Here is a 27,724-nt window from a genome sequence, read left to right as displayed (position 1 = left end):
AGACAAACAGGCATACAGACAGACAGACATTCATTTTTATATATAAGATATAGCCTATACTCTTCACGGAAGTGCAAGCAATAATTTAACAAAGTTTTATCACAATCGGATGAACGGTATGGCTGCGCATTAAATACGAACAAACAAACAAATATTAATTTTTATATATTAGATTAATAGTAAAGTAAAATAATAATTTTGTTGTCTTTTTTTCTCGAAGTTTGATATCGACCAAATTGAAGTAGGTACCTACTTACCTACATCTACTAATATATAAATAAGTACCTTTTCCACTGTAATAGGTACCTACATTAAAGAGTGCATGAGTCCCAGTCGCAAATATCGAGCGCCTTTTGATAGGTAGGTATAGCGTGTCCCGACTCGCGACAAATACGAATAAATAATAAAATCAGGCGAATGTTCCGTGGCTTACAAGAAAAAATGACGTTGCCTCTCTGTGTGGACAAATGAGCAACGTCAACAAGTAGCAACACCTTCGATTTTATTACCCTATTCCGAGACAGTCGTTAAATTTTATGAGGTTGACAACAAAAGTCGCAGATGTAGACCCACTTTTAGGTATGCTTACATAGTGTAGTTTAAAGTTTAGAAGAGACCTATTATAATATTTAGCCATATATTTTTTCTGACTACGTGGTGTGGTGTAAATGAAAACTCTGCCATTCTTGATATTATTGACTTGTGTGTCCCTTATAATTGTCTTATAAATCAGGAGCATCCGTTGTTTGTTCTCCCAATGTGCAGAACTAACCTGCCATTGGTAATGCCAATTGGGAGAGCAATAACTGCGTTCAATCAAATGCTTTGGATATTAATATATTCCACTTATGTGAGGTGAGTTTATGTGGATGTTGTTTTATAAGTTTTTAAGATTGGGTAGTTCATTCGGTGTGCAAGTATCACTACTTTTGTGATAGCCATAATTACCCCTATCACTTTGGCTTTAATTAATTCATAAAAAAACATGTTTCACCAACAACTTAATGGTGGTAATAAGATAATTAGGTTTTTTTTGCAAATTTCATTTAGTTGGTGGACCGCAATCATTGGTGTGGCTCATGTGGTGTGCATCATTGATTTAAAATTGTATAAATGAAAGATAAACAATTAGAAAAAAAAAATCCTAGTGTATTATTATTAACAGTTTTACATTAGGTGGTAACTGAAGAGCTGTATGTACATAGTTTATGAAAATACTTCCAATTTGTGCAATGCAAGTATAAAATAATATCAACTTAAAAAAAATACAATATTTATACACTGCCCCTATGTAAACAGACCATTTGCAAAAACCATATTTTCAGGGAAGCAGTTTAATTTAAATACATAATATTATGATGATAGCTAAAACTTATGATATACATATCGACTGATTAATCTGCAAACCGGCTAAGTCCATTTGGGCGAGTTCAGGAAGGAGAAAAAACTTAATAATTTAACTATCGAGAGGAATTTAACAATTCCAAAAATATACATGGAAATTTTTATTTTTTTACAGATATGCTGCACTATGAATCAATACACTATTTTAACTTCCCTTTTATATATAAAGAAAATTTATATAAAGAGCGGAGTTGTTCCATTTACAATATTGGAAATTTGGCACTTGCAGTTGGCTGTTTTGTGTGAAGAACGTTAACGCTTTAGGTTTAGGAGTTTGAAATTTTGTGTGAGCATAGAAAACATGCTTTACAACAAAATGCTATCAAAATCTCATTTTTGGACAAAAGTGAAGTTAGCTGGTTTGCAGATTAAGCAGTCGATATTTTACCATTTACCACGAAAGAAAAATTCAAGAAATAGTTACATTAAAGCTGTGTTTTTAACCCTTAGAATGCTACGCAACGATATATCGTTGTTTTTGATAATGGCCAGAAATGCTAACAACTATCGTCGTTTTGCTTTTGATGCCTGAAATGTTAAGTTAATTTAGGAACATACTACTGCACCAGTGGTACGAAACATTGTTTATCTATTTAGTTTTATTGTTGTGTAATATAACCCGATTCATATGTTTTGTGACTGGGTAGGTTTAGAACTTATAACTTTTGTATTTTTTTTCATGGCATCACCCTTTTTACAATAAAAACAATTCCAAATACAAATTTCAGTTTACCATATAAAAATTTGTTTACAGTCAAATTCTTGGTAGAAGGACAATGTTTTATTTTATTTTATGCATTTGAAATAATGGGAAAGACTTTTACTCAACTCAGTGTTTAAAGTAGAGTGGATTTGTGCTATATAAAAACAGTTTCATTTATAAAAAAATAATCAAATAAAATCATTTGCAATACATATTTTAAATGTTCCAATAAACAAACACCATGAAGACCTTTTTCACAAATCACGCATATTGTACACGATTTTTTAACGAGGCCACCATGCAAATTTTTTCTTTTCAGCCGGGTAGTTTCCTAATTCCACTACTTTGTATTATCCCTCGTGTGGCATGACCGATTGTTTCCAATAACTGATAAAAATCAAAACTCTGTGCGCGGATCGTGCATTTCGCTTGCTCTCGCGATCGCCCGTATGATAGAGCGAGAAAGAGATATGTCAATTACTTGCCTCGTTATCTATTCGAAACGATACATTAATTACGAAACGTGTTTTCATAATATTCCGATTTCGCAGAATCAATTAGAGTGGTAAGGTGTCTAAAAATAATACAATACTTTAATTTATCGACAATTATTGGAGCAATCCTCGACCGGATTTTTCACAACATCGTAGCAGCCAAAGGGTTAAATACAACCTTATTATACCAAAAAGCAAACACCTCTAATGTATCAGTTAACAGAATTTACGTAGGGGCCATCGATTTCACTATCTACTGGGTTATACAAACACTTACTAACAAACAACACGGGAATGATCAATTTTGTACACAACAAATAGGTATATCACTGAAATAAAAAAAATAGGAATAACTTGATTTACATTAAAAAATTCACAGATTCAATAGCTAATTATATAAGCAATACAGAAATAAGAAGTGTTTCTGGAAATTTTAATTTATACAAAATATATTTATTATTTTGTTTAATCTTTACTAAAAATTAAATCAACTGTTTTCAAACATAAATGAGCAAAATCAGATTAGCAGAAAAAAGATACCACTGACCAGATAACAAATTTCCTTTAAGTAGAATGGCCACATTAAATCATGGTGCTTCAGCAGATGAGCAAGGGGTGGGGAATAATCATCATATTGTCTTACTTTTTTTATCCGCCTTTGAGTAAATTCCGCACGCCCTGCTCATGCCCACCGGCTGAAACGGCGCGATTAAATGTAGCTAATTTACCATAAATGAGACGACTAGAGTCAAGAATAGATTTTTAAACGTAAAATAGGTAATCTAAACATACCTACATCAAGATTTTATGAATAATCATCATTATAATTATTTTCATCACTGTTGTTAGTAACATCAGCCAAGTCATCAATTAGCTCAATATCTTTATCCAAAAAGTGAAAATAATCAACAGCTGAATATGCCATAGCTCCGCCAGAAGCGAGTCCTAAAGCAGTAGATATGACAGGTCTTCTCCCGACTGCACTGCGAAGGATGGCCCACATCAGAATGCTTCCGAGAACAAACATCGAACTTCCCACAAACACCCATGGAAATCTTCGGCTAGGTGCTGTGGCAGATACGTGCGGTCTTCTCCATAACCATAAGGCTGCGCCAGTAAATGAGTTCAGTAAGAGTACATTTGTTATGTCACATCTCGGGAATAATCTAAAATAAAAGAATTAAATAATAATAGCTTAATTAAAATTAAATACAACATTATCAATAATAATTATATTCAATATCACGCAGCATTGTTCTGCAATCTACACTAACCTTGTTACTAAACTGGGATTCATGACATTGATGGAAAGGGCTGAATAGCTCAACAGACCTTGCATCGGCATGTAATAATATAAGACGTTTTCTTTGGTAAACGGTTTAATTTTTGTTCCTATCGAAGTCAGGGGATCTCCTTGAGCATTTAGAGGCATTCGAAAGTTCATAACTGTTGTTTTGAGATTTTGAAAATGACGGTCAATGGAATCCATTCTTAGACTTTTGATTATTTTTTTGTCACTGAACGTTATCACAGTTGCAATAATTATTAACACTGATATAAATTGGAATACCAAAGAGCCTTTCGAATATTATGCATCACGGTTATCACTGTGAATTCTTGGCAGGCGAAATTCTTCCTCTTCCTAAAAATAACACATGTCATTGCCATGCGATGAAATCATCAATCCTTGACGTTTAAGGTACAATATAAGTTTCCCTGTAAAACTATTTATATAAAATAATATTATCACGCTGCCTTTCAATTCTAATAATTAATTTATATAGTATTAATTTATTATCATTTAATCTATAATGTTTTATCTTATAAGAAATAACTGAAGCTAAGTACCTACTCGATTTATTGATTAATTATTATTATATAATTTATTAAGATATAACAAAATAAATAAAATTTGTTTCAGTTGCTTTAAATATGGCGGTCAATTGATTAAATTGATTTGATTGAATAAACAGATATACAAAATATTGGGAAAACTATCATTCCATAATGTAGATTATGCTCAAAATATTATTTTCTTTTATGGTAATAAAATCTTGGCTGTCAAAGTCAAAACCGTAATATTCTGAGTTTCGTATTCTTTGCACCTAAAAGTTAAATTTACTATGGGGAGAATAATGATTTATTACTATTAAACCTTCAAAATTTGATCACGCAGGTGGAATACTTTCACAGTGCATATTGTCGTAGTTATATTACATCAAATGCACATTTGTGACATTTTATATATTTTGTAAATATTTGAAATGGCATACACCGTGCAAAATTTGGAACATGCGGTGTGTGTATTTTATTCAAGCGAGCACAGCGAGAGGGCTGAAGCTCATAAGTGGCTCACAGCTGCTCAGAGATGTCCAGAAGCTTGGAGCTTTGTTTGGGAACTATTGCAATCGCAGAAGGCAAGTTTCACCCAATAATCTTATTAGCCAAACATAGTACCTAATAAGTATTATAAACAATATATACCTATATGACATTTAGACCATCTTCTTCAGATATTTTGATCATTAAAAATGATCTCAATTGGGAGTTATGAATACCGACTTATGTATATGTGGCTCATTTTATTGACTATTTATACAAATAAGAGTTCCTTAATTGTTTATTTGTGTTTACTTACTACTTTATTAAGTTTCATTTTGATGGAATAATTTCTACCAAAAAATATCTAAATGAATTTATTTTTAGTTTATGCAATGATCATTACACCATTTCTTTTGATTGAAATTGAGGGATTACATAGATACCTACTCCTAATACTCAATTAAAAAAAAAACCAAAACCCATGCAATATTCAGTGTTTCATCTCTGATTTCAATTTTCTTTAGGGAACTGAGATTCAGTTTTTTGCAGCGACGACTCTTCACGCAAAATTGCAAAGATACTGGGGAGAAGTTCCCCCAGATAATTATGAAGAACTTAGAAATCGTATCTTGGAGGCCATTGCAATGTTTTCACGTGGACCTAAAATAGTTCTCAACAGACTCTGCATAAGTGTGAGTATTTGCTCAAGACCATCAATAATCAGGCTGCGGCACTAAATTACGAGTTCCGATGGTAGTGCTAGTTATCGCTTAACTTTGAATGCAATGGGGGTACCCTGTTCGCAGTAAATGAAGATTTTTGATTAAATATTCCATTTATATTCAATGTATTACTATTTTTATCAATTTCAAATAACCACTTTTTCTACAAACAATCTAGGTACCATATTAAGTACCTACCTACATTCAAAGTATAAGTATCATAATTTTGAAAAAATTCAGAAACATATTAAATAAGTATTAGAAAAATTATAGGAAAAAAAAGCATGAATCAAAGATGAATCGACAGCTTAGAGGCCAAATCACTCACCCGGAAAGTAAAAGATGTGAGTCCCATTCGGTCCAACTATTTTTCCAGAATTTTTTTTTAATATGTATATTTCTGAGGTTTTTCACAATTATGTTATTTCTATGATGAAGAATCAATCATTATTAATATTTCCTGTATATTCAATATTGAATAAAAAAAATAAGTAACAAATTATAAGTAGGTATTTCGTGTCGCGGCCTGACTGTAGAGGGCCTTGGTATTTGCTTTAAAAATAGGTATATGATTGAATACAGCTTTGTTTATTATTTATGTATTAAATATAAATTAAAACTTCATTAAATACTAAAAATTTCGAGCTCTAGCGAGTAGCTGCTACTGTTGATTGAGTTTTTTTTTTATGAATTTTTGATATTGAAAAAACTAAATCCCTCACAATATATCAAATGATTTGATTTGATTTGAAAATGAAAGTACAACCACTTACACTATAGAATGGCAATGTTAATTGAAACTGATTGAATGAATCCGATTTCAAAATTCATTATTCAAAACTTATTTTTAATATAATCATCATATCGTAATATAATTATAAAGCGTATACATAGGTACTCAACTTAACTGCTAAAAGCATGCTTGAACTATATATCATTATTATCATTATTGCAACTGTTATTGATTTTTTTTTTAGTAATACATACTTTGTGCACAATAATATGTAGAGGTAAATCATTCTGCAGCGGCAGCTGTATTAATTGGCATTGTTTATTACAATGCCTATTCCAATGTTAGGAAGCAATACCACTATAACTGCAAATCACTTTTGCTGTAGCCATGGTGACACTGTAGAATAATTTACCCATATCTTCCAATGTAATGTAATTGCTCTCTTATAAAATATAATGTTTTCCATTTCAGCTAGCTGCATTCTTACTTCAACAGGGAGGAAAAGGGCTAATTGATGCTGTTGAAAGACTTTTGTCACCAGATTGCGCATCAATATTACTCGAACTTCTAACTGTAGTACCAGAAGAAGTAAGGGATATGTTGATAATTTTTTTTAATTAACTTCTTAAATGTATTAACAAGTATATCTGCTATGTACTTACATATTATATGAAATATATGGAAGAAACCTTCTTCTCTATAAATTAAATTAAGCTTAAATCTTGAAAATGAAATGAAAAACCGACCACATGCCTACTATTTATTATACTAATAAAGACATTCATTGTTTGTTGCATTGAAAAATAGCACTTTAACTAACTCAAACTTTTTTCAATGATATTGATAGGGAAACCACAGAAGGCTCAACCTGGAAGAAGGTTTTTTCAACATCTTTGGTCATAATAATAAATTCATGTTTGGTAAATGGAAAGTTATTTTAAAATTTTTATTACATTATCAACCAATTAACGCTGACTCCCTTTGAAAGTAATAGAAATATTTTATTTTTATTCAATTATGATGAATTCTTTTTAATTTTTTTTTTTGACTATACCCAATCCTAATATGATCATATGGGCCTCCACAGAATGGAAGTTTTGTATTAACAGATTTTTGTTTTTACGAGAAATGAATGTCAGTCACTTGCTCAACCTATTACGTCCATACTCTTACATGAAATAATATTTGTCTTTGCCAGACCCAGGATACCACTCGGTAAACACTGCATCTTTTGAAAAGGGATATTGTTTATTGTTCACCCATCGCCTTGTATAATTCGAGGGTTTAGCAAATTGGAATTTACACTTTGTTTTATTTATCTATTTGTTACGTTTATAATGAAATTGCAGTGCAATTCAATAATTTATCAATAAAATTATTATCCTACAGTTTAATAGCATGACCATGACGGCAAACAACAGATCAACAGTTCGGCATAATTTGCAACAATTAACTCCTCAAGTGCTTGAATTGGTGATCAAACATCTTCAAGTGGACTCAATCAGGTGACTACAAATTAAGATGATAGTGAAATTAGTGGAATTCTTCATTTTCATATTTATTTATTTTAATTTCTCCAATAATCATTTATACAAAAATATTGAATATTCATTAACAATAGTATCTTTCAACAAGCCGTTGATTTTATTATCGTTCATGATGTCTACCGTCTTCGATTAGGCTTAAACTATCTAATGGCATTTTTGTATATCAGGCCATTAAATGTTTAATTTAATGTGAAATCCATCTGATGTTTACTCATATTAATTTTAATTTGTTGTGTTTTTCAATAGACAATTAAGTGAAGATGATTGGTCCAAACAAGTGGGCATCTGGCAAGGAGCTTGTCAATGTGCAGGGGCTTGGCTGCATCTCGGAGGGGCATTGCCAATTGATTGTGTACCAATTGTAACATCTGTACTACAGGTCCTACATGCAGTATACTGGTAATCATATACAAATATAAATATTACGTTTTCTTATAAATGACTCTATAATATTGTAGTATCATTACATTTGGTGGGATTTCTGGAACGTTTTTAATGTGGTCGATTCGGTAGTCAAGAGACAAATTTATGTTTTGAAGTTGGCAGATTGTAATTGAAGTGTCGCAGCTAGCTTATTGTCACTATCTTTGTTCTGATGTTTTGATGCAAATGACATATTATTAATATTTGTGATTGTTCATTCATTCATCTTGGCAATTTTAGCTGCACATTCTATTACACACATTAATATGTAAATAATTACAATTCAAATCTGTTTTTCTCCTAAAACTTTTTCTAATAGATACAGGGGGGGGTCCTCGTTATCCGAGGGTAATTGGGACTGAAAAAATACCTCTTAAAACGAATCCGCTTAAAACAGGGACCAAAATTACTTAGTATGTAAATACAAGTGAGACATCTGAGCAAGACAGAAATAACATAGGAGTGTGGGATTGAAAGTGACAGTTGACGACTGTGAGCTATTGCGCTTGTGTTTTTGAAGTTGTTAGGTTGTTCGAAAATCTGTTCAAATTTCATTATAATAATTTAAAGTGATTATTGCAGTGATTCTAATGTTGGTTCTATCTAGTAGAGAAGGTTTTCTTAAATGTCTTTTTTAACTACATACTCTTGGATTGTATTGATTATACATTACACGTTGTTTGTAACTAGTTAGATCGAAAAATGTATAATATTTCTGTATTGAAATATGATAGATGATTGTATAATGCATCATAAATTTCAGGGGTCAAAGTCAAGGCCAATCAGAGAGTCAGAGAGAATTGTCAAGTTCAGAATTAGAGACTTGTGAGGCATCGCTTAGTGCGGTGAGTGCTGCGTTGACCCAACCGGAAGCAGGAAGACATTCAGATTCGTGCCGTCCTCTCTTACGACTTCTGTTGGATGCTGCTGAGCCGCTATTGCTTATTGAAGACGTTGTTCACACAGCCAATGAGGTATTTTGTCTTGTTTATCCCTAGCTAGTTTTCTTTTTTTAATTAGCTACAATCCAATGTGAATCTTGTTGATTTGTCAAAGAGGTTTCTTAATCCCTTTTTTGCCCGACCTATTAGATCTAAGGTCTGGATCTAAACACATTAAAAACAGACAAAGTAGATTTGCCAGAACCACAACCCACTGTTTCAGAAGCAAACATTCTGTCCATCACAGGCACATCTAACCCGTACATATATTATAAAGAATGAAATAAGTTTCTTATTTTTTTTTATGTTATTAAAGCATTGCTTCAGTGAATTGCTAAAATTCACCAAAATTCATGGTACTTTGTAACCGTAATTAATCTATTATGTATACATAAATATGCCATCTTGGGCACGACCTAATCAATTGCTGTAAGTAAGTATTTCCTAATTTTTTTGCTGATAACTACATGACGATCATATTGTGTCGGAACAGAGATATATAACAATTGTATCAATCTATACCGAATATTATATGTTTCTTTTCTAGGAACTTGTTGCGGTGTTGTATGGTGCTCTAGTTGCGACAGGAGAGTGTCACGCACGATGGGCAGTCTTAGCTATGACAGAGGATGAAGTGTTTAGTAAGATTGCCAGTAAAAACAATGATAGTGAAAAAGATATCAAAAACAGAAAAGACTCAGGGATGTGTGCCCGGGACTTGGTGCGACTTATTTTGAGATGTTCAGCAGCTGCCGGCACATATCCAATGCAGGAAACACATTCACAACTCGCATTTGGATTCTGGTTCATACTTCAGGTAAATACTTATCTAATATCAATTGTTGATCAAGTTCTTCCATATTAACACTTTTTAGAATCTTGCAATTTTAGTGTATATGTACATATTAATAAACAGAATATTAATATCTTTATATATTCAATAGGATGAAGCAATATGGGAGGTTCCTGAAAGACTCGGTGAGACGGCAAACGTTAAGAATGCACTCAGGTGTTGGTATGAACAGCTGGCCGCCGCTCTGCTTCGAAAGTCTTCCCTCCCGGTCCCCCCTTCCTCTCCGTCGGCTGAAGATGTTGAACTCATAAGATGCTACCGACAAGATGTGGCTGATACTCTTGTGAGTTATTAGATAATAATAAATAGAAATTATATCTCATTTATTACCATTATTTATCTTAGCTACAGACGCCATAATGGTGATCTGAGGAACTACGAACCCCCCGAACTTTCAAGTATAAATCTCCACCCCTGATCCACGTTATTGTCCGTAGCACTGCATACAATGCTATAAAATCGTAGCTAAGATAATATGATGGTTCTAGTATAAACAGTATATAAATTTGTTATTTTTTCAATAATTCTTAAATCACACCAACTTACTATTAAAAGTCAGAAGACGCTTTTTGCTTATATTATAGAGATGTGACAATTTTGTTGTCAACATTAAAAGTTCTTGATACATTTTAAATAACTTTAAAACTCGACGTTGGGATACAGAGAACGCGACAGGCATGACTACCATAGACAATGCAGTACATACTACTGCCATATTAATGATGTCCCGTGTGCAACATTACTGCTTTTATAACAATAGTGTCGTTGCACTTTAACTACTGCATTATTTATTCTATTTTCGTACAGTGTAATAATGTATAAACAAAACAATATTTTTCTGTTTACAGCTATATTGCCATGCAGTATTGGGAGACTCGCTGGTGATGCAGCTGGCCACTCTGCTAGAAGACTTAAAGGGCAACGAATCATCAGATGGAGGATGCGCCTTGGAAGCTGTTTTGCACGCTTTCCTCGCCCTAGCGGAAGCCGCAACTCCTCAAACGTCTCGGCCTCTACTTTCTCTTATGCGCACTCTCATCGATTTACCATATGACAGCCTACACCAACAGGTGCTGATGACCGCTTTAGACTGCTTTGGTGAGCCATTTAAATAATTATTTTATTATGATGTAAGTTAAATGCAGTGACGTCCCGTGGGGGTAGGCAGATTGAGCATCGCTTGGGGGCGGCATTTACTCGAAGGGCGGCAAATTGGGGAAAATCTTTAGACATATATAGAAATAGGTACCTAGGAAAAAGGATGATAAAAAATAATGTATAATAATGGGGCGGCGTTTTGGCGCTGCCATGGGGCGGCATTTTGTCTAGGGACGTCACTGGTTAAATGGCATTAAACTGCTGAAACTGGGAGAGACCCTCATCTAACAGCGGATTGTAATATATTCCAGAGATTTATGCAAGTTGATCTGCCTTCAATTTACATTTTGTCTGTTTTGCATCTGTAAATATTTTTATGATTATTTTCTACACTATCTCTCTTCCATAACTATGTATTATGTAGTTCACAAACTGACTTCTAAAGGAAAATAGAATTCATGTAACCAAAGAGTGAAATATGTCACGTGTACCTATAATAAATAATATATTTGATTGTCAATGACCATATTAATATATGGATGTTTTGATGTATCAATGGCAGGAACATACGCAGAGTGGCTGGGAAATGTGGAAGGAGAAGGAAGAGCAGCGGAGGAGATAGTGGGTGGTGCTCTGGGAGTGGCGGGGAGAGCTCTGAGTCGCAGCGGAGCCGCGCCTCGTGCTGCCCTAGCTCTGCGCGCTCTCTGCAGAGACTGCCGCCCGCACCTCGCCCCCCACGCCCATCATTTGCTGCAAGCTGTTCAGGTCTACAATACACTTCTTTACTTTCCTTACACATAGCTGTTATTGAAATTTAACTTTCAATTCACATGATTGCAATGATACATTTAAAATGTTATGTTAATATTAAGATTTAGCATTATATGCTTATAAAATGTATTGTTTATACATAATTGACACGGCGACGAAAAATGTTCTAGCTATTGAAAGGGGAATCCATTTATTCTAAATAGTGTGATAACCCTGCAATAATGACACACGTTGACTGTAGAGCAAAACTTATTAAAATTGCTGTAATACCGATAATTTCATAATTCTTCGTGACTTAGTATTTCATAATTATTCAAACGGATGTCACTGTGTGTTTAATTTTTTAGATTATGCAAATCAATCGACAGTGGCTAGTAATTTGAGTTTAAAGTCGTACGAGATAACTCTTATGTAGAAATTTGTATGTGTGGCCTGTCGATCACGACCTCATAGAGCGAGAAAGCTCACTGAAGGCATAGAACCGGTTAACAGATTGCAACAAAACATTATCTTTTTCAAATTTGCGTTCCCGTTGTATTGCACTTACACCAATAATATGTCAAAAAGCACAAAACCATTTACAGCACCATTGAAATTAACTGATGATAATAATAATATTATTTATACCAACAGGCAGGACAGGGTCGTTGGGCGGGTGCAGTGGATGTCCAAGTGTTGGGAGCAGCAGGCGGAGCCGCAGCATCCCTTCCTCCTTCTGTGGCCGCTCCTTATCTTATCTCTTTGACCAATCCTCTCGTTCTTGCTTTACAGTCTGCACGACAACCTCAGGTTAGTCTCCCCATATTTATACAAATGAAAGTGGGCACAATGTTTTTCGGAGTTATCTTAAAATCTGACAATTTTTTTTATCTATTTTATTCTCTCATTAGCTAATAATAATATGTATTAAATATACATATTGACGTTGCATTTTTTTGCAGTGTTAAGCCGGGTACTCATAAGCGAGCCGTAACTGTTAACGCTCCAGATACTGTAACCAACTCTAGATGCGAAATAATTATTTATTTGTCTCGCGAACTAATTATTTGGCGTCCATACTTGTTACTGTATCTGCAACGGTCACAGTTACGACTCGCTAATGAGCCCCCGGCATTGCAGAGTATTGAAACGTTTTCAGAGTGTATTCACGAAGTATCAACTATTTGATATTTATTCATAACAATAAAACGTTATACGTGTTCTTTATAGTATAGTATTCACAATGCCTAAATCGCAATATTTTATACCAACTTAGCTGAGTTAGGCTTGGTTAAGTTAATCTTATTACAAAAAAATACAGCGCATATTGAATTATTCGTAGGCTTACCATAATTATGAAACTCTAAACCGGGAGAAGAATGGGAGATAGGTCAAAGAAACAAATTTAACCACTAAAAATTGTTTTATTATTAAAAGAAGAATTCTGCTGCAGCAGAAATTTAAATTATTTTATTTATTTATTGTACTAGTCGTACTTCTTGCTGAAATTAGCTTTTTTAACATTTACTCATGTTGCACGTAATGCTGAAATGGCCAATTGTGTTACTCGAACTGTGTAGATATGAACATATTTATATATTATCAAAACAAGAGCTTCAATTTCAATTGGCAGACCATCCACAGCAGATTGAAGTGTATTGTGGACAATATGTGCTCCACATCCAATGCCGACGATATTAACACCGTGGGTCTATTCTGTACTTATCGACCGCTAATGTGATTAAGTGATAAATATTATCAAACTTAGGGTAGGTTTGTATCAAAATATTAGCACTTCGTGTAATTGTTACAATAAGTGCTAATATTTAGATACAAACCTACCCTAAGTTTGATACTATTTATCACTTTAGTGTTCGATAAACATAGAATAGACCCACAAGTACTTATTTGAGTCGGCTGTAAATGTTATTTTGCCATCTTCTATGTACGCCTCCAAAATTCGTGTAAAATAATTGTCACTACAAAATGCAATCTTTTTATCAATCTCATGAGGACGCACTGTTCAAATTTTGTTTTCAGTCAACATTTCCGATGTCTCACCGTGAACAGACTCAAAATCCAGCAGTTTTATGTGGATACCTTCCAATGATAAAAACGTATATTATAACAACAACATGCGTTAGTTTTACTTCTTTTCTATTTGAAGTGTTGTTAGTAACACTTACAAAATGCGTCTTCTGTCTACGGCCAATCATAATAATGTATTATTGCCAATCATTCAAATGCGGAATAACAGCCGGGACAAAATTCCAAACTGGCCGGGACACCGGGACCAATGTGTGAAACCGGGACGTATGGTAAGCCTAATTATTTGTACATTCTGATTTATAGTTATCGAAAAATGAAGAGGCAGAATGCATTGCAGCTTTGAGGCAAGCGGCATCTCTTTTGGCGCCCCTTTCTGGTGAAAACAGAAGCGGTGATGATAAACCGTACAACTCGTCCGGAGTAGAGCATGTCAGAATTCCTCTTTCATTACTTTTACCTGTTTTACCGCATGCAGCACATCATTCTGAACTAGCGGAGGTAGGAATAAAGTATTTTTATTATTAACTGTATTCTATAATTCAATATTATCAGTTGCCTTAACAGTATGGTTATGTTTTTATAGTCAGAAGCAGAATCACAAAATATTTCTCATTTTCTTTGTCAAACCAGCGCTTCTATTCACTGTTCTCTTGCTTACATAATTTGTTCGCAATTTATGTAAGCCGAGTTATTTTTGTTTTTAAATGAAATAAACATTCTTTCAGCCCCTGTTTCTACTTATAAAGCTTTTGATAACGAATTTGATGGACGACTGTATACCATTAGTACCTGAATTTATTAATATGGTTAATATAAGCCTTCAAGCTGACCCTCATCCTGCCGCTATTGATGTAGCCAAATTGGTAAGATTTACATAAATAATGATTACATAATAATATGTCTTTTATATCAAATATTTTTTAAGTGTGCACCTTAGAATACTGATGTACCGCATATAATTCCCAGGATGCAGTAGATATCTGAGAATTTTAATAACCTCATGCAATCTTAATTTAATCCGCTGACACACGGCCACGATAGATTTGTATGCCCATCAGCAGAAAATTTCAATGCAGTATATTATGCAGCTTATCTTTTACCGCAGATATTACATTTTGAACAGTAATAAAAACCAAGTATTATTCTAAGTGTAGGACAGAGAAAGGGGGTAGCAATGTCTCGTTTGATTCTGAGATTTGAAAAATTGTGTGGTTAACAATAGGCTCACCCTTCCCATCAATTGGTTTTTGCGTTTGAGCGTCAAAAAAAAATCTTTTTGCATTAAGGGCACCGTGAAACAAAATAAATGAGTAACCACTAAATCTCACTTCACATGTCTAATAAATAATACATACATAATTTATTTTGAGTCAATCAATGCAGACCATATTGAGTGCAGAGTAATTTTCATATTAGATTAAATTTTAATTTATATTGTTTACATACTGTTAATTTTCAGTGTAAGACCATTATAAATATGTAAATACATGATTTTTAATTGATCATACTTCTTCTGAAAAGAATAGATTTCATTTAATTCCAGTTTAAGTCTTGTTTGGTTATGGAAATCCAAATAAAAAGCTTATTAAAAGATAACATGGGTACAAATGACATGTAATTAAAAAATAAGTCAGGACGCTAAAGACGTAACTAGCGTGTAACGATCAGGTGGCCATTCGATATAATTAGCATGCTATTTAAATGTGATAATTAAAAAGTAATTATCTAGTCAGCAGTCAATGTGATTGTACAATTGTACGAAAAGAAGCATTTTATACCCAACATTTGAATACATTCCATGGACATGGTGTATAAAATATCGTTATTTATTTCATTGCAACTGATAGTTTTTGAGAGTTGAGAATAGAGAACTGAGTTGATTAGACCAGTGCTCCGCAACCGGTGTGCCGTGAGACGATGCTAGGTGTGCCGCGGTACATTGCTCCCAAAAAAAACCACAAATAATTTTAAGACAAGGATCTCTACAAATGTACCAAAGGACCTACCAGACCACCATTGAAAACAAACAATTAATTTTGGATCCGTTTCAAAAACATTTAACTTTGCTGCAAAAGAAATTTTATCATTACTTTCATACAATCACAACGACTGGATTCGAAATCCTTTTGCAAATAATGCCGAAAATTCTATAGAAACGCTTTCCCTATAAATTCGAGAGGAATTGGTTGAATCGAGAAACGACAGGACGCTAAAACTGAACTTCGCCGATGTTCCATTGGCTATTTTCAGGATTTCGGTTAATAAAGAATATCCTCGGATTTCCGACAAGGCTATCGCAGTTCAGCTCCCATTTTATACGACATATCTAGATGAGCAAAGTTTTTCAACTCAAGTTAAAATTAAAAATAATAACCAGTCTTGCTTGAAGGGTCTTGACCGACGGCTTCGGGTTACTCTTTCAAATATGTCAAAATATGTAAAACTTTTACGTTCATTGAGAAAAGCTAAGTTATCACAATATTAATTAGTTATTGATAATACAAATACATGGCAATCTGTACATTTAGTTCTTCGTCGTGTGTTATGTTGTTTGTATATTTAATTATTTATCAAATAAAAAAACATAAACTAATGTAATTATGGTGCACGGTCTCTACAAGGGGGAGCTGACAGGGCTCTCTGGGGGCCCAGGCTCAGGGGAGGCCGGCGTGGCTGGTCAACCAGATAAGTGAGATAAACACAAATTACAATTTTGCTCCAAAGTAAAAAAAAATCGCCTGTGGCGCTATTTTACTACGCTGATATTATTATTTTAAAACATGCGATTGTAGGATACAATTTATTATTATGTCAATACTCGACAAATAATAAAATTGTTCTCAGCCCGACAAGTGGATGTATTAATACATACAAAAAATCGCTAAACATACAATCAATACCAATATTTTTCCTCGAACACCATTTGAAAAACGCTATTTTAGAGTATCACACTGTCTTTAACCTTAGCGATTGGTAGGGGGCTCGCCAAAGATCCTGGCCTGGGGTCCCTCTTCAGGATTTGGGGTCTATGTTTTGGTGTATAAATTGTTTTACGTGTGGTGTGCCGTGGAATTCTCGGAAGACCTTTGGTGTGCCGTGGGTGAGAAAAGGTTGCGGAGCACTGGATTAGAGGACCTATTTCAACCACTGAAAACATTGATAAATGTAAATCAACATTTTTTCATGGAATATTGGAACAGATTGACTGCTGACCAGATAATTACTAATTAGTTACCACATTTAAATATCATGTTAATTATATCTAATGCAAACGTGCCAGTCGCGTTGTCAGCACTAAAGACTACAGAATGTTGAAAACAATTACAGTCGAACTCGGTTATTACGATCATGGATATAGCGAGATCTCTGATGTAACGAGGAAACATTCGTTGATCTACTTATCGGATATACCAAGCTAGAATATCGTCAAAAATTTTCTGAATGTGTCGATCATTTAAAAACATTTCGACCCTAAGCAATAAAATCCGACCGGACAGGATGCCGCTGGGACGGATGACGTTTATGACACTGTCTAGTTAAGTGTCTAAGTACCTACCTAATTGGTGTTTTTCACTGACAATATTGAAAAAATTTCCACATATTATATGGTTGAAATTGCATGTTAAAGTCGAAGGTTTGTGAAGTCAGTAGGTACCTACTAGCGTTCATTACAATAAACAACTTCTTTTGTAGTTTATGAATGCCATGCTTGTTTCGGGGAAAAATTCTAATTGTGTATTTTTGTTTGAATTGCGACTTTTTGTGTTATGTGACCGCTCATTTAAAAATACCTATTCTCTGATATAACGAGAAAATTCAGTCGGTCCCATCTTCCTCGTAATAAGCAAGTTCGACTGTATATAAAATTTACAAACGAACCTCAATCGCTTAGATATTTCGATGAAGTATTTTTGTTGTTTCACGCAATACAAAACCAAAATTTGATATCTTCATTCAATATGTTGATATGAACATGTTTAACGTTTCCAGATATCTTTGATGTTTCCTGATATCGCTGGAGGTACTCTCAGTGCTGTTGCAAGCGCTGTATTAAATATATGCAGCGAAGGACACTCTCAAGGGCAAACCCTGTCCAACCATGCCCCAATTTTAGATTCCTTTTACTCTGCTTTGACTGCTACAGCTACAAAAAGACCTCTTCTACTTCAACAATTAGAACTTCAAATGCAAAATATAATACAACTAGGTATACTATATCAAATCGCTTATTATTTTATTTTTTTTTTAATAAATCTTTGCCCTCTTTTTTCATTTATTTAGTTGTGACAGTGAATGCACACAAGCTGTAAAATGCAGTTGATCACGGTCAAAGGTTAAACTCTTACAGACTGTTACATATTTTCATAGTCTCTTCAGTTGTGTTTTTCTGGTTGATATCAGCATCCTTTTGCGTCTCATGCGGCCTGGCTCTTAGTTGTTCAACTACAAACATTCCAAAAGATTTGAAGTCAAATTCATTGTTGCTTCCTCTTTTGGTTAGTATGTAAACTTTATATAATTTTTCATGTGTAAATCTGCACTGTAGTTTTATCAGTGTAGGTTACAGCTTTGAAACCCAATGTCTGGGTAAAATTCACATGTTTTTCTAATAACTAATAATCAATCCTCATTTAACTTAAGGCCATGCATTAGTTGAGGCACGGTCTAAAAAGATCGTTGCTAGGCGATGTGCGGATTGCGGGTCGCGGGTGCAAAAGACGCCTGTCAAACGAAATATTATTTCTCATATAAATCCAACATATGTCCATTTTATGTTCTGTTTATTATTCTATTAGTAACAATAATAATATATTCATTGACATGTTTTCTTTTTAAAGTAAATGGGTAACGTTTTTAGTCATCTTTACACGATTTTAGAATTAATTGGCCCGTCGCCATCACGCAGCAAAGTGACGTATGTCTGACTCGACGTTCTCTCAAGGAATGCGAAGCGAGTTCAAAATTTCGTCGCGCGTACAGTTGAAAATTATTTGGCGTTTCACTGATGCGTCACCTTAATGTTAAGATACCTCATCAGCGTATAGGTGCATATTATTCTCTGTCTTTCAGTGAAAATGGTGATTCATTAAGCACTAAATTATGAATGATTTCTTTAATATATCTGTACTGAATATTAAAAATGTTGAAGAGTATTTATAAAAATATTTTCACAGGTATATTGACAATGAGCTTACCAGAGCAAGCCCCATGCAGAGCAGGATGCTGGTTCTTCTCTCGGTTGGCAAAAACTCGACCCGGAGACTTACTTGCTCAGGCACCTGTAATTGTTCAACGCTCTATTCACTGTATAGGTGAGTTCTTGTCAACATTAGGTACTAAATACCGGCTAATTAATTATTCAAGCGTCAATTACATTGAGCTTCTTTACGAGCTGTTTATTGGCGAATTTAAAAGCGGGCGATTCAGCTTCTGTGATTTGATGATTACACACAAAACTTTCCATTCTCTGAGAAGCCACAAGCCAGCGACTATTCGACGGAACGTAGTTCGTTTTTTTACCGGGAGGTTGGTACTGCGCTCTACTGCGCAGACGCAGTAGGCCCACACGCCGGCGTGTAGCGTGTAAAGTTGACCGGCTTTGAACTTTTCTCGGTAGAGTGTTTACAACCTGCTTATTAGCTTATTCGATGATTACACTGGGAGACTTTACAGGCAGATTGTAACAGCTCGTAAAGAAGCTCAATGTAATTGAGGCTTGACTGCCTACATTGATACACAGGATACGGCCTCACATACAAAATCTGAGCACTAAAGTGGACACTTGCAGAATAGGTCAAAGACATCATTGTAGAAAATCTGTAAATTTATTCTTACTGTAATATAAAGTTAATTTTGAACTGCGTACCATGTGAATTTTTATAATAAACATCTGGTGGTATAGCTATATAGAAGTTTATTTGTAATGAATCACTATAGAAAATAGAATTGCATTCATTGTGGTCGCGTGGCAGAGTGTCCACTTTTGAAGCTGTATATTGTTTATTCGAATCTCATATCTGGCAAATTCACATGTTTATTGAATGTGTAAATCAAGAGTGGAGCTAATAACCATTCCTCATAAAAAAATCTACTATAAAACCTCTTCAGGAGGCGGCAGCCAAGAGCCACACCGTATATATACCAAAGATTAAAAGTAATGACCTTATAAACTTTTCTTTATTTAGGTGTTTCAACTCCACGTGCGAATATTGACAATTTTGCTGAACTCTTTTTGGGCTTTATACGAGCTCAATGGGAGGAGGCGATCCCTGGACAGCCTCAACCAGTTGTAGGTCCTGCGAAATTGTCACTATGGTTAAAAGACGCTCTTCAACATAATGGCTTCCCGTCCAATAACGCAACCCCTGAAGTCAAAGAGAAATTTGTGAAAGCTATTCTCAGGTACTGGTAATAATATTTTATTTTACCCTTTCACATTGAAAATTTTTAATTTTTGTAATACCAGCAACTGTAACAAACATAAAGAATAACAACACACATTTAGACAGCGATCTATATGTTATAAATATAATATATGCCTGGAGTATATAGTGACTTCGAATAACACACGGATTTTTGTTTATTCAATTTATTTTAAATATATTTTTTTATAGAAACTGATCTTTCATATTTCACCAAATTGCAGCACTAATCATCCATGTACCTACAATTATTACATATTTACAATTACAGACCCAATAATTTCATGACATTTATAGGTTTCGCTAGTTTCTCTTGTTATAATTTTATTACGTGTTATAAATTAATACACAGTATTTATATCAATTGCAATTATTACTATTAATTTAAATTGCTATTTTTATCTCGTCATAAGTTGCATCTTTGGTAAATAATCATGGTTTCAATCAATATTCTTATATTCAACTTATTTTTAAAATCAAGGTAAATAATAAACAATCGCTCAGTGTCGAGTCTTCACCACTGCTTATGGTATAATCTGGGTTTATGTTAACCTTAAAGCAATATATTTTAATTAGATACCAATCTTTCTCCATTTTCAACGTCACAAATTTCTTATATTTACAGATGTCAAGATCACAAAAGACGTATTATTGAGGCCATTCGAGAATTTGCCCTCGCCAGTCGAGGCCTTGTTGGTGAATATGGACAAATGACGCAACCACTCAATAGTTTTTAAAATACATACATACTATAAATAATGATGTATATGTCTGTCCTATAACATTTTTCACATTAGGTCAATCTATTAAAGATTTTTATTTTGTATAAATGCTCTAGCTTCTATCTACCAAGCGATTCATCCTAAGATAGTGTCGTTTTATTTTTTTACGAAATTAGAATCGGTAATTAGGTACATATGTGCATGCTTTAGACTTGCAAGTGTATGTATGTAATACATGACGTTTTCTATGGTTGTATTCTAGTTACTTAGTCAAATGGGACAAATGTAGATCGCATAACTGAAAAATGTAGAGTTTTAAACTATTTCTGATTGAGTATACATATTAATTTTAAATTTCTTCAACACAAGAACGATGATCATTTGATATAAACAAGAATTACATCTAGCGTTACCGAAAATATATTTTATAATATCAGGTTACATAATTATTAATATATATGACTAATCTGTCTAAATCTAATATCAATTTGAGTTGTAAATGCTTAAATCAAATTCTTTGCGCTAAGGTTTTTCGTATCAAAAATTATTACATATTCAATCAAAATGCCAAAAAAGTTGAGTGTATTATAATGTATGCAAGTACCTAAAGCACAACTTAAAATAATTAACGTATGTGAGAAAAATATGTGATTTATCTAGTAATTCTCAAAAATAATGATTCCTAAAATTTGCACAAAGAAAACAATACATAGTAGGTCGATGGATTGAGAATAAATTGGTATAATATTTTTCTCAATTGATTTCTCAGTTTTTTAATATAGTTTTAAAAAATAAACTATTATGTATGTATTATTTATTGAACATGCTTTAAGTTATAAATGTAGTCTCTTTTTAAGTACATACCCTTAATACCTTGTGATTTACGTGTGCAATTAGTTCCTAAGGTTTTATTTGATAGAGATAGTTTTATGATTATTATTACTACATACTAACTAGTGTTTAGACACGAATGGTAGAATCCAGTGTCAAACGTTGTAATGTACATCCATGAGCTTCCTTATTAGATGAAAAATGTCATCATGTTTTCAGAACATTGATTAATTATTATACATGTGATTTGGCAATTAACTTATTGTGTGCCTTTGTTATACAAAGCTTGTATGATAAAATAATTTTAAAATTCAATTCACAAACCATTTTTAACTTCATAGTATCAACATCAGCTGTCATGTTTTTTTTATTAATAAATACCTGAAACCGCTGACCCAACAGTGTAGTTTGCCCAACTGTAAGCTATACATTTATGTACTACAATTCATATTGTAATAAAATTGTAATTTAGTAAATCCAATTCAATAAAAGTAAACTATTCTACAAATCACGACAACATTGCTAGTAATCTCACCCACACTGCTAAACTACTGCATGAATGTGATGTTTACCATTATCAATTTATTATTGCAAACGAAAAATGATTATCAGTAGGTACCTATGTGGTGCGGTCAATATATCGAGCAACTAACTTGATTTAAATACTATGAATGCTTTAAGACAGGGGTAGTCAACCTTTTTATACCTACCGCCCACTTTTGTATCTCTGTTAGTAGTAAAATTTTATAACCGCCCACCGGTTCCACAGTAATGGTGATTTATAAAGTAAGGAAGTAACTTTACTTTATAAAATTTATAAAGCAGAGTTACAGCAAGACAAGTTACAGCATATAATAATAATCTTACCAAATACATGTCAGACTTTCGTTAAGTTTGGCAGAATAAATCTTTATAAAACAACTTACTGTAGTTAAATGTATCTTTTTATTTATACTTTGCATACATAGAAGCATGAAGTCTGATGAAATTACATTTGATTATTAATGAGATCCCTGAGGCTGATGCTGCGAAACTAAATACTGGATATCTGGCTCAATTTTTGTGCCAAACACAGAACAAAGGTCTCCTCTTTCTGAAATATTCAGGTGGTTTCTTTCTTTGGTCATAATATGATTAACAGCACTAAAGCCTGATTCCACAAGATATGAGGTAGGGAAAGGTATCAATAATCTGAAGATCATTTTCCACATATTTTGATATAAGACAGGCATTTTTTTATTTTGCCATACGTTTTCATATCTACCAATATCAAATTTATGTTTACTTTATTCATCATAATGTACTTACGTAACGTGAAATAAACTTATGCGAGGTCGATACAAATAGTATATTTTCTGAAATTTAAATTGTCATGGGGAATTTTATGAAAACATAATGAAAATGTTTTTAAAACCCCTACCGCCCACCATGAAAGCTTTAAGATAATATGTTGGAATTATTTTATTTCACCAAATATCACCTTTTATCATTTTTTAATGTATGAGTATCTGTCATAAATACAAATAATATGTACTATGATGCTTTCTTAAAGGACCAGTATGTACATTATATATTTTTCAAATTACACGCCGAGATCTGAAATTGTTAAAGACTAACAAGCAACAAACAAACAATTTATTTGTTCATTTCATGATTTTAATAATTGAATTTCTTATTTAATACACTTATGTATAGAAAGAATTCTGCATTTTAACCAGTATCAAACCTTACAGTAAGAATATTTTTTTTATGAATGATTGTTTAAAAATACATTTATTTTGTATTGCAAAATATGAATAACAATATTTTTAAGTCAGTTTTTTGTAAACTTGTGTATCAATTACGATCTTTAAAAATCTCTTTGCAAATGCCTTGTGAATATTAGATAATATAATAGTGAATTACATGGTTAGTAGACTTTTAAACTTCATGATTGTAATGTCCTTGATAGAGTAATAATTGTATCATAGAGAATGATTGTAAAACTCCATCCAAGATTAATTTGAAATAAAGTAAAACAATTTTTTTCTTAATAAATTATTTTATTGTGAAGGTGGTTTTTTATTTTTTTGGAAATTTTACAAAAGATTTGGACAAATTTTATCCCTGTTCGGCTTACATCCTATGTATTGAGGACATAAATATTTTACAATCCAGTTTATATTTTCTGATATATTAACAGATTGAAATAAATTGCATGATATCCTAATTTTATGGGAAAACATTAAGGCTTCGGCCACATAGGTAAGTGCTTCGCTAGTGCTGAGCTAGGTGCTATGCTTGTCTACTAAAAACACTACTGCCACATTGCACACTACGTGCTTAGGTACAAATTCATTTGACATTTGGGAGCGCTCGAGTCAACAACAATATGTCACTCTCAAAACTAACCAGAAAGATACTATACTTCTCAGAGAGAATTAGGTTTAAAATTTCTCAGAAAGTCTCAAAATCGAACTTGTTGGGTGTATAATGTCAATTCATCGCATGCGACATAACCTCAAAATATACTGTGTTTGATGTTTGTTCGCGAGAGATTCACTAGGCGACTAATAATCACGTAGCGAGGCGCAAAGCGTGCAGTGTGGCCATTGCGATAGTATAAGTGTACGTCGGTTCGCTAGGATATGTCACCTGGCACGTAGCCACCAAGCAAGGCACCTACCTATGTGGCCTTAGCCTAAGGGATAGCTATTATTAATATGAAAAAATGGTGTTTAGGAATCGGGGAGTGAAAAATAGACAAGGAAAAAATAAAAACTTAAACATCATATAAAATATTGGAAATAAAACAATACTATATTAATATATTTTAAGTACAAAAGTTATATCTAACTATGTACATAAATACCATATTATGCTATGAATACAAATGTGAAATTAAAATTAAATGAACATGTTGATGCTGCAGAAATAATACTAAGAATTATGAAAGTGTTTCTCAATTGATTAAATAGTGGAAGACTATTAAATTATGTTTAATATTTTTCAAATAATATTGGTATTTTCATAATAATACACATATTTAATATCAATAATGTCAGATCGAGATTCTCAAAAATATTTTACGTAGCGCTAAAAAAAAGCTCTTTGAAAGACTGATTATCCGTACCTAACCTAAGCGATGAAAGTTATGATAAAATAAATTTTATTAAGTAGTGTGAAAAGCGCTGGATCGTCCAGGATGGAGAAAGTTTTTGAAGGAGGCAAAGACCCGCCAAGGGCTGTAGCCCTGTTGTTGAGTGTAAAAATTAAATATTTTGTAAAATCTCAGCAACCCTACCTGGCTGACGGATATAAAATTTGACAGTAGTTTTTGTTAGGTCTTCCGGGTTAAAAATCAATATTTTTCCTTTCAAAATTAAACATAAAGATTTTTTACTCAACATGTCGTCATAATAGATTTTTGCCTTCGTAATGAGCCTGTAACGTTGAAGAAAGAAGTAGGAGGAACAAAGTGGTAACAACTTGAAAATCTATTGCAACAATAAACAACCGTGAAAGTCTGAAACATTACACAACACCGTGGTTTTTTGGATACCACTAATCTGATTTTAAAAATAATAGTGCTTTCGAGAAATATACGGTAGAGATATCACCAATGGTGGGCTTACATTGTTTTCAGAATATCGCGAGCATACATACGGTAGAGATATCACCAATGGTGTGCTTACATTGTTTTCAGAATATCGCGAGCATACTACAGGGTTCTATGTGTTTATTTTTGTCATAACTAACAACGAAGTAGTATTCTAAACTGCCTCTTTACAGTAAAACCTCGTTAATACGAATTCCACGGGACCGAAAATCGAAAAAAAAGAAAGAATTATAAAACGTATGGGAGGAAAATATAAAAAAAAATAAATTTTGATTTTCATCAATATTGTTTACGATCATAGATGTGCCTACCAAATTTCCGGTGGCATGTGTATTAATGGGTCATAAAATGCCAGGGTTATTTTTATTACTTTCTTAAAATAAGTAATTTATGATGTCTTATGAAAAGTTTCACAATTTTCAATGACTGGCTCATTAAATAGTGTACTTTATTACAATTTATTGAATATTTTTATGTGCCAGGACTCGGAAATAATTTCGAATTACGAAATTTGAATTAAAGGTAAGGTAATTAAAAATAATGTTCAAGGGACTTTATTTTCGCGAAAATTTCGAATTACGGCGAATTTAAAATTATCCGTCTTCTTATTAACGAGGTTCTACTGTATAAACTCTCTATCACTATCTACTGTATGTGTGTAAGCACTTAGAACCCTGTAGTTCTGCAATCGCGAAATATTTATATTCAAATATAAAAAAATCATGATCAAAAGTTTCAACAAAATTATTAGTGATTTTTGATTACAACTGATAAGACTCATTATATTAATTGACCTTGACAAATATGAATAATTTTCAGTCATTAGATTCATTTTTTTAATTTTATTAACCACAAGATATTGTAACAAAATTAATATTACAAATAATAAGCTCTTGAGTCTTGAATGGCATTTTGGCTTACATTTTGTTAGTCGTTTCTAAGTTTATCTGCATTGTTAGGAACATTCAAATCTCTCAACCAATCACCAATCTATAGGATACTTCTACATAATACATATATCTTAATGATGAATTATTTTAATACTTTTTATCTCACATTATTTCCTAGAGGATAAGTATAGATTTTTTTCTTAACCCTTAACCGGCTCAAAGAATATTTACACATATGGAAAATCATTTGAACAATTTATTTCTCTACCTTAACAATAATTATTATTATTTTTCTCATTGCTTAAAGTAAAGTGCCATAATGCAGTAATTATTACAACTGAAGTTTTAAGTTCTTTAGTTTTAGCTGCGTAATTTACTCACATTAATGTACTATACAAAATACATTTTTGGCAGATCTCAGGTATAGAATCAATGACCATTGCTGTTAAATATGGCAATTTTTCGTACGAACTAACATGGCTTCTATTGTCTAATATTATATTTGAGCGTAAAATTAAAGTAGTACGTAAGTAATATGGCTAATTTGGTTACCGACCTACCTTGAAGAATTGTAATGCAGAGGTATCACACGAAAGTGTTACGTTTTTGTCAATAGCTACATTACAAACAATATAAAAGTTTTTTTAGTGCGGTCGCCAGAATATCATACATAACGTGCTCACAGAAAGAACAATTTCTGCGCCGAATTCGTGTGCTCTGCCATTCAACCGCCGGTGCAATTGAGTGAAAAAAAACTGTTTATACATACTTACACGGACACAAAACAGAATGTTTGAAATAATAATTCTAAAAACGTATTCTACGCATGTTTTCATGAAAACTGTACAATTTTTTTAAATAGCACATTGCTATTATTTTTTTCTAATATACATACACCTAATACTGCAATTTTTTAACTATACTGTGAGTATTAAAATGTTACTGAAATATAAAAAAAATCAACATATATAATACATATTTACATTATATTATAAATATACTTTTATGAAGAATAATTGTTTATTAACATGAAACAATTAGTAGTCATTTTGTTGTCTTTTTGAGGAGCTAGTAAATCACTTGTTTACTTCTATTGTGATGATAAGTTGGTAACTGGCAAAGGTAACATGAGTGCATTCTCGTAAAGACTATTTGGCCATGAAATAATTGATTTTGCTGATTTCAGATAGTACATACATTTAGTTAGGTATACAATTTTTTT

At 32.9% G+C, this 27,724-nt stretch overlaps 2 protein-coding genes across 2 annotated transcripts; one reads left to right on the top strand and one right to left on the bottom strand.

The window, feature by feature from the left end:
- Positions 1–1,128: 1,128 nt before the first annotated feature.
- Positions 1,129–4,269, bottom strand: LOC147068116 (uncharacterized). The gene is made up of 2 exons (XM_085952366.1): positions 3,876–4,269; positions 1,129–3,767 (listed from the first exon to the last, which is right to left on the bottom strand). Exons 1-2 carry the CDS (start codon positions 4,088–4,090, stop codon positions 3,407–3,409), a joined length of 576 nt encoding a protein of 191 aa, XP_085808492.1. The 5' UTR covers positions 4,091–4,269; the 3' UTR covers positions 1,129–3,406.
- A 372-nt stretch (positions 4,270–4,641) lies between these two features.
- On the top strand, positions 4,642–21,221 carry cdm (importin-13-like protein cdm). Its single transcript, XM_085952924.1, has 17 exons — positions 4,642–5,018; positions 5,448–5,615; positions 6,850–6,966; positions 7,768–7,883; positions 8,172–8,324; positions 9,112–9,322; positions 9,837–10,106; positions 10,234–10,425; positions 10,991–11,240; positions 11,803–12,005; positions 12,645–12,800; positions 14,343–14,537; positions 14,765–14,902; positions 18,030–18,246; positions 19,214–19,351; positions 20,225–20,441; positions 21,087–21,221. The coding sequence occupies exons 1-17, from the start codon at positions 4,866–4,868 to the stop codon at positions 21,196–21,198; spliced, it is 3,006 nt and encodes a 1,001-aa protein (XP_085809050.1). The 5' UTR covers positions 4,642–4,865; the 3' UTR covers positions 21,199–21,221.
- Positions 21,222–27,724: the final 6,503 nt, after the last annotated feature.

This window comes from Rhyacophila brunnea, unplaced genomic scaffold, assembly GCF_057557595.1.
Source record: "Rhyacophila brunnea isolate RB1 unplaced genomic scaffold, BYU_Rbru_1.0 scaffold_3, whole genome shotgun sequence".
NCBI lineage: Eukaryota > Metazoa > Arthropoda > Insecta > Trichoptera > Rhyacophilidae > Rhyacophila > Rhyacophila brunnea.
This window is presented reverse-complemented; position numbering and strand designations above follow the sequence as displayed.